Source organism: Brassica napus, chromosome C9 (assembly GCF_020379485.1).
Source record: "Brassica napus cultivar Da-Ae chromosome C9, Da-Ae, whole genome shotgun sequence".
Taxonomy (NCBI): Eukaryota; Viridiplantae; Streptophyta; class Magnoliopsida; order Brassicales; family Brassicaceae; genus Brassica; species Brassica napus.
In genome coordinates, this window is record NC_063452.1 from 37,833,313 (window position 1) to 37,841,637 (window position 8,325).

The 8,325-nt window shown below is 34.5% G+C and overlaps 1 protein-coding gene across 1 annotated transcript; it reads left to right on the plus strand.

The window, feature by feature from the left end:
* The first annotated feature begins 19 nt into the window (after positions 1 to 19).
* LOC106448077 (probable DNA-directed RNA polymerase subunit delta) lies at positions 20 to 2,689 on the plus strand. The gene is made up of 3 exons (XM_013890007.1): positions 20 to 207; positions 2,195 to 2,351; positions 2,396 to 2,689. Exons 1-3 carry the CDS (start codon positions 20 to 22, stop codon positions 2,687 to 2,689), a joined length of 639 nt encoding a protein of 212 aa, XP_013745461.1.
* The last annotated feature ends 5,636 nt before the right edge of the window (positions 2,690 to 8,325 follow it).

Below are 8,325 nucleotides of genomic sequence, written 5' to 3' on the forward strand. Positions count from 1 at the left end.
CAGATGTCCAAATGGTAATATGGCCAAACAGCATTCTGAGATAAAACTAGAGGCTGAGATTTTTTTTTCTGGGATCCTTAATCAAGTTCCGGAGAGCTATCTGGGTGTGTCTGTGGAGGAGTTAAGGAACCTGCTGGATTTTGAATGCTCCTTGGAGGACTGCAAAGGGTTGGAGGTTGTTGTTTCTGCTGAGGAGATTAAGAATGTGTTTTTTTTCTATGCCATCAAATAAATCGCCAGGGCCTGATGGGTTTCCTTGCGAATTCTTCAAAACAGCCTGGCCGGTGATAACTCATGATTTCACCATCGCGGTTCAGTCCGTGTTTCAGATGGGATTTCTTCCAAAGGGAGTTAATTCAACAATCTTGGCACTCATACCCATTATATGATTATTCTCCAAAATATTAACTTTATAAACTACAATACACATGTCTGTTTCAGTCATATTGGATTGATTTTCCATCATAATAAATTTCATAATTCATGTTTTCATGACAAAAACACTTCACAAAATAATCAGTTTTCGTTAGTATAAAAATACCAATGAAAATTTACAAAATTAAAATTGTAAAAAAAAATTATTTTAAAAGAACCCAATAGATCCGATTCCGGCATCTTTAACATGTTCTTAACGATAACCTTTTACAAATATCAGTATTGTTAGTGAATAAGCATAAAAAATATTTAAAAGATTTAAGAGTGTATGAAACTTATTTTACTACCATAGGACAACTGATATTTTTAAAATTAATAAGAACATAAATTAAAATTACAATACCGAAATATAAGAATAAAGAAGAATTGCAGAGTCAAGATGGTTAATCTCTTTCCCTTAAATCTTTAAACGCCCCGTAGTATGACGGTTTCATAGCGATCAGATTCCTAGGATACAACTGCAGCATTGTTTCTGTTTACCATCACCGAAAAACAGAATCTATCGAACCTCATTTTGTGATGTACTCTCAGACTAAAAAAAAAAAATACTAACATAACTATTCAAAGTAGGAGAAAGTGATTTGTTGTTGTTGAAAGTCTATTTTTTTCTATAATGCTTACAAGACCTTTTATAGAAAAATAACGAGAAGTACAAATTTCATTCTTCAACACAAAATGAAACTTCGATGGTACACTAATGGAGACTTTAATTCTTGTAAATTAGTATGTGAATTTATTCTACATTTTGACCAAAAAATTAAAGAGTAAAATTATTATTGTTTTGACCAATTCAAACAAAATAATATACTTTAAAATGAATTTCTTTTCTATATTTTATCAATATAAAAGATCAACATATATTTGATTTAAGTTAATGAACATGAAGTCCAAATAACAAATCAAAACCCAAATCCAAGTTCAAATATCCAATGAGTGTATTTGCTACTTTGTACAAGTTTCTCAAATCACACACATTAGACATCTATTTCTCATTCAAATAAAACATCATTTTTGACATATGAATTTATTATTCATAATGTTCACAAAATAGTTCCAACACTATGATTAAGGTTTGTGGTTTGTAAAGATTTGAAAAAAATTTACTGACGAGAAAAAAAAAGATTTAAGTGAGATTAGGATTTGTGGTTTTGTGAAGAATTAGGAAAGTTTTAATTCATGTTTTAATGCTGAAGAAAAATCTAGTTAACTATGAAAAATTGAGTAACAGAGAGATAGACATGTCTGAAGGGCATAAGAGACAATAAATACAACAAATGTGTGTTGCAAATAGGAAAAAAAAGTTTTTAATTCCTCAACTATTTTAAATTAGCACTTTTAATACCCAAGTACAACTTGTGCACATTTATTCCCAAACATACTATTAATAATGCAAAATTAGACTTAAATTAGTCAAACGTTAACTCTTCGGTAGCGACGATTAGAAAAAAGGAAAGAGATCGGCTTCTGCTTTCAAAACTCAGGAACCCTAAAACTGATTTTCTCAGAGAAATTTCGACAGGGAGAAAGCAATTTCCAGTGAGTGAAGATCAATTCCAATCAGATTCTGGTGAGAACGTTCTTCGGAAATTCTGGTGGAAAAAGGAACAAACTTCCGATTCGGAGGACACCATCTGTTTATTTCGAACCCACAATTCCTAATTCGACAGAGATTGAAAGGTAAACACTTAAACTCTGGTGTATCATGTTTGAGTTCAATAATCTCTTTTGTTTGATTTAAGTATGTTAATTTTTTTTATAGGCCTGTTGTTGTTGAAGAAGAAATACATAATGAAGAAGAGATACATAATGGAGAAGATATACAGAATGAAGAAGAAACTGATGGTGGAAACCGTGTGAATGAAGAAGCAGTTGCAGAGTCGGATTCTTCTTCATCTGTTGAGGGAGATGACTGTGAGGTTATAGGTTATAGGTTATAGTTGAAGATAGGGCTGGATATAAGGAGAATGAGTTATTCGAAGTAGAGGTTGGAGAGGCTAACTTGTCTTCTGATCACTTTGAAGCTGCAGCACAAGAAGATGGAGATGACTTGTATGATGCTAACGATGACAGTGGTGATGATATTTGGGACGAAGATCACATTCCGGATCCTTTATTCAATGATGATCGTGATGTGGAAGAAGAATGTAGGAAATTCAACTACGGGCCTGATGACATTGTTGCGCTACGAAAGACTTTTAACACTGCTAAGGAGTTCAAGTATGCTGTTCTCAAGTACTCTTTGAAGACACAATAAGTTCTACAAGTCTTTGTCTGATCGCCTTGGTGTCAACTGTAAAACATGTAGAAAAAAGTGTCCTTGGAGGGTTTATTGTTCTTTTGAGAGAGGCAGAAACAAGTTGATGGTGAAAGTGTACAATGACAGTCATATATGGGTAAGATCCGGCTACACAAAGCTTTTGAAGAGTGGAAAAATTGGGCATCTTTTTGAGGAGAAGCTTAGAATTAATCCTAAAATTAAGTCACAGGAGATGGTGGATGAGATAAAGAGAGAGTACAATACGATTGTTTCACCGGAACAATGTCGAAGAGCTAAATCAGTGCTTTCAGCGAGAAGAAAGGCTGGACATGAAGCTCACTTTGCTCGACTTTGGGATTACGAAGAGGAGGTTCTTAACTCAAATGTGGGATCAACAATGGAGGTTGAGACAATTCCAGGACCAGTGCCAGGAAGCATGCAAAGATTCTACCGTCTTTATGTTTGCTTTGAAGCCTTGAAAACTTCTTGGAGGCAGTCATGTAGGCCGATCATTGGATTAGATGCTGCGTTTATGAAATGGGGTATAAAAGGAGTGCAGTAGGCAGAGATGGGGATAATAGGATATTTCCTATTGCTTTGGATGTGGTTGAAGTTGAGGACAATCCTAATTGGCTATGGTTTGTGCAACTCTTGAAAAAGGATTTGGGGCTTGAAGATTGATCAAACTGTACAAAAATCTCTAACAAGCATAGGGTGAGTCTTGTTATATATATATTGATAGACTATGGATTTGGCCCATTTTTATCCATAGTTTATAAGTGTTTTTATTAATATTTATATTATTATAGAGCCTATTTATTATATTCATAAGATCAAGAACGTTTTGGAGATAAGTGATGATTTTGAAGCATTTTGGAGATATTTTGAGCAAGCACCCGAGATGACCATCGAGATCGACAATCGGTCGATATTGGAGAGCTAGAATCGATCGATACACAAGTCATTATGTCGATCGATAGCGAAGCGCGCAGAAAGCCCTTTTGGTCACAGCCGACTTGAAGCCCAAGATTTCACCATTTTACAAGATTGCCCATGACGAGTTTTACCCTAATTATATAAGCTTTGCCGCCATGTTAGAGGCATAGTGTGCTTGTGTTTTAGTTTTGTGTTCTTCTTTGTGTTTTATTATTTACTGATAGATAGGAGAGAAGATCCAAAGTTATAATTTGTGATTGGAACTCCATTGATATTTATCTTATTTATTCTATGCAGTTTTTATATCTAACCATTGTTATGAATTGCTTAGCCATGTCTGAGTAGTTCTCTTGTTAGATTTTAGGGTTTAAATAGGTTAGGAGGGATTAGCCCCAACTATGGATTGCTGAGTTGTGATAATCATCATTAGAAGTGTTCATTAATGCATGTCTCTAGATTAGCTAACTAGAACTTGTCCTAGGATTGATTGATAAAAGCCATAGCTAATTCTCATCCTAAAAACATTCTAATTGAACTTCGTTTCTTACTATGAGCAAGGCGAGAGCTTATCTAGTAAGCTTAGTAAGCATTCATTCAACATGTGCATAAAGCTTAACTAGAGCGCGTCGATCGATATCATACTTGAATAATCGATCGACGGTGCAAAAGGTGTATCGATCGATACGCCCATTGGATTATCGATCGACACTTTCTATAGATCAATATAACGAGAGTTGAGATCATAGATCTAGTTAATAGTCAACAAGTCAATGCTCGCAAAGGCTGAAAGACTTGTTGATTAAATAGTTGAGCTTTACATTATCATGCATGCAACTCATTAGACATCTATAGGATTATAATTCCTACTTTCCTGAATAAAAACCCTAAGTCTAGCTATTTCCTTTTTAAGCACCAAAACCCCAAACTTGCTATTGAACAATTATTTGTTCAATATATAAACTGCAATTTACTTTTAAAACTCTTAAAACATCTTGCTTGACAAATCATATTAGAAACTCTAGGTTCCCTAGCTCCCTGTGAATTCGATCCCTAAGTACTACAACTCGACCTCTTATTTGATAGAGTATAAATCACTCCTTAGGGTAATTTGAATGGTATCAAATATATATATTACATATTGTTGGAATGATTTATACTTATGTATATGTTCTTTTCTTGACAGGGTATACTAAATGCGGTTCATGAAGAGCTTCCTAAAGCTGAGCATAGGATGTGTGCTCGACACGTTCTTGAGAATTGGAAGAAGACAAACAAATACATAGAGCTTGAGCGTCTATTATGGAAAATAGCAAGAAGCTACACACCAGCAGCTTTTAGAGATAACTTAAGAGGCATTGAAGAAGTACAATGTTTGAGCCTATGAGTCTCTGCAAAGTACTGCTCCAACAACATGGTCTCGGGCATTCTTTAAGCTTGGATCGTTTTGCAATGACAATCTAAACAACTTGTCTGAGCCCTTCAATAGGAGTGTTAGAGAGTCAAGGAGGAAGCCGCTTCTTGATATGTTGACAGAGGTTAGGAGAAAGAATATAGTCAGGAATGCAAAACGGACTTTGTTAACTAATAGGTGGAACAAGAGGTTCACACCAAGAGCATACAAGGAGATTGAACTTAATAGGCAGAAAGCTAAGGAATGCATCAGGATATGATATCACTCAAATTACCCTAAGGAGTGATTTATACTCTCTCAAATAAGAGGTCGAGTTGTAGTACGTAGGGATCGAATTCACAGGGAGCTAGGGAACCAAATCAATCTAATCAGATTGATTTAGCTAGGTTGATTTAATGATTTTAAATGTAAAGTTGCAAGTTTGTGAGAAAAGTAATTGCTCGATTGATTTGATTGGGTTTGATGGAAGGATGGTTGCTAGACTTAGGGTTTCTATTCAGGTAATCAGGATTATAATCTTACAGATGCCTAACAAGTCATATGCATGATATTATAGAACTCAACACTTATAAACAAACCATAAGGCTTTTGATTTCTAGGCTTGTCAATTTGACTAGTGTCGATCGATGATTCTATAGGAATATCGATCGATACACTTGTTGAACCGTTGACCGATTATTCGATTAGAATATCAATCGACGCTTTTGGTCAAGCGTTAATGCACAGGCTGAATGTGCTCACTAAGCTTCCTAGATCAGCTCTCGCTTACTCTAGAAATCATAGCTCAATTAGGATGAATTTACACTACGAAAAAATAAGGGTATTGTGACTAAATTTTCCGTCACAATAGTAAAGAATTTGTAACAATATCATCGTTGTTACGTTTTTGTTAACAGTTATGAATGGTTGCAATACGTATGTCACAAATGTTATGGAGTAACAAAAATGTCACAATTTCGTGCAACTAATTTTTTTGTAACAAATCGTCACCCATAGTTACGTGTATACTAGTACCAGAGCTGTAGTAATTTCTTACTTATTAAATTGTCTCAAACTCTCTTAATTTGTGACTGTTTAATGTGACAACTTTGTCACTTGTACTGACAGATCTATTTTCACAAAATGTTACTAATATTGACAATATATTAGTCTTTTTATCGTCACCAATACTGACATTATATATTATCCCAAACCGTCGTTATTCATAAATAATTTAAAATCTTAATTTTGTAGTCTATTATAATAAAAAAAATTAGTCACAAAACATAATAATCAATGACTAAAGAAATGATATTTATCCGTAACTATAATTGCGCAACAATATTTTTGTATTTTTTAACATTCATTATGTTATTATTTTTTTCATAATTAAACGTCACAAAGTAGGACAGTAATAGCAACATCTCAGTTTCAATTGGTTACTATCGATAAATCGAAAGAAATATAAATCGGTTTACAAAATGAAATAGGTTTAAAATAAATATGGTTTAGATAACTAAACCAAATCATAAAAAAACTCAACCCTGAAGAATAAGCGGCCAAGCCTGCCTCGCCTTGCCTCCTCCGGCCGCCATGTCTGGCCTTGTTTCCGTCGCACAACATATGCTAATCCCAAGTCTTTCATCTCAAATGTCCCTTTGAGCATGTTCTTTGTTTGATTGATAATGTCTTTATTGCTTCCAATAATGAGCATATCATCTACATATAGACATAGCAAAACATACGCATTTTTGGTTGTTGTGTAGTATATGCATTTGTCACATTCATTTATTTTGAAACCATTTGAAATCATTGTATTGTCAAATTTTTCGTGCCATTGTTTAGGAGCTTGTTTAAGCCCATAAAGTGACTTTACAAGTCGGCATACTTTGTCTTCCTGTCCGGGAATGACAAAACCTTCAGGTTGTTTCATGTAAATTTCCTCTTCTAAATCACCATTTAGAAAAGCGGTTTTTACATTCATTTGATGGATTTCTAGGTCTCTTAAGGCTGTGATTGCTATCATCAGTCTTATTGATGTTATTCTCACTACTGGAGAATATGTATCAAAATAGTCAAAGCCTTCCTTTTGTCGGAATCCTTGAACTACAAGCCTAGATTTGTATTTTCCACCAGGTTTTCGTGTCATTATTCACTTATTCTCTAATGCTTTGCAACCAGGTGGTAAATCCGTTATGTACCATGTATAATTTTGCATGATAGAATCAAATTCACTCCTGAGAGCTTCGTTCCAAAATGGAGCTTCTGGTGAAGCCATGGCTTCTGCCAAAGTTTTTGGAACATTTTCGGCTAAAAATTCCATTAGGAAATCTTCACCAAAAGATTTTTTCTTTCGAGCTCTTTTGCTTCTGCGAGGTTCATCTTTTTCTTCATTTTCTGAAATATCATTTATAGAAATTTTGACGTTTGTCTCAGTTTCTGAGTTCTTGTCATTGTTCCTTTCTTCTCGAGTTCGTTTTGAACCTTGTTTTTCCTTATATGGAAAATATTTTCGAAGAAAGATTTATTTTTTGATTCCATGACTGTATTTTCATGAATGTCTGATATTGTAGATTTGTGTACCAGAAATCGATAAACATTACTGTTACGTGCATATCCGATGAAGATACAATCCACTGTTTTAGGTCCAATAGTGACCTTCTTTGGTGGTGGTACCACAACTTTTTCCAAGCACCCCCACACTTTGAGGTATTTATACGAAGGTAAATTACCTTTCCATAATTCATATGGAGTTTTGCCAGGTACTTTGTGTGGAATATTGTTGAGGATATAATTAGTGGTAAGCAACGCTTCCCCCCACATGTTCTGGGGTAACCCAGATTCCTGCAACATTGCATACATCATCTCTTTTAGAGTTCGATTTTTGCGTTCAACAACTCCATTAGATTCTGGTGAGTAAGGAGCTGTAGTTTGATGGATTATTCCATGTTCTTTACATAATGTATTGAATGGACCATCATACTCGCCTCTTCTGTCGCTTCTAACTACTTTAATAGTTGTTTTAAGCTGATTTTCGACCTCGAGTTTAAATTCTTTGAATTTTTCTAAGGTTTCATCTTTGCTATGTAACAAGTATACATAACAATATTTTGTTCAGTCATCTATGAAGGTCACAAAGTACTTTTTCCCACCTCTAGTTTGTATGTATTTTAAATCACATAAGTCGGTGTGAATTAAATCTAGAGGTTTGTTAGTTCTTTCAACACGAGGTGATGGCGTTTTTGTGAGCTTAGCCTGTACGCATACTTCACATTTTTGTTTACTTGTTTTGCTTTTTGGAATTAGA

Coding starts and splice junctions, on each gene's coding strand:
- LOC106448077 (XM_013890007.1), top strand. CDS start 20: ATGGCCAAACAGCATTCTGAGATAAAACTAGAGGCTGAGATTTTTTTT. Junction 208..2,194: donor GCTGAGGAGATTAAGAATGT/GTTTTTTTTCTA, acceptor TTTTTTTTATAG/GCCTGTTGTTGTTGAAGAAG. Junction 2,352..2,395: donor TTGAGGGAGATGACTGTGAG/GTTATAGGTTAT, acceptor GCTGGATATAAG/GAGAATGAGTTATTCGAAGT.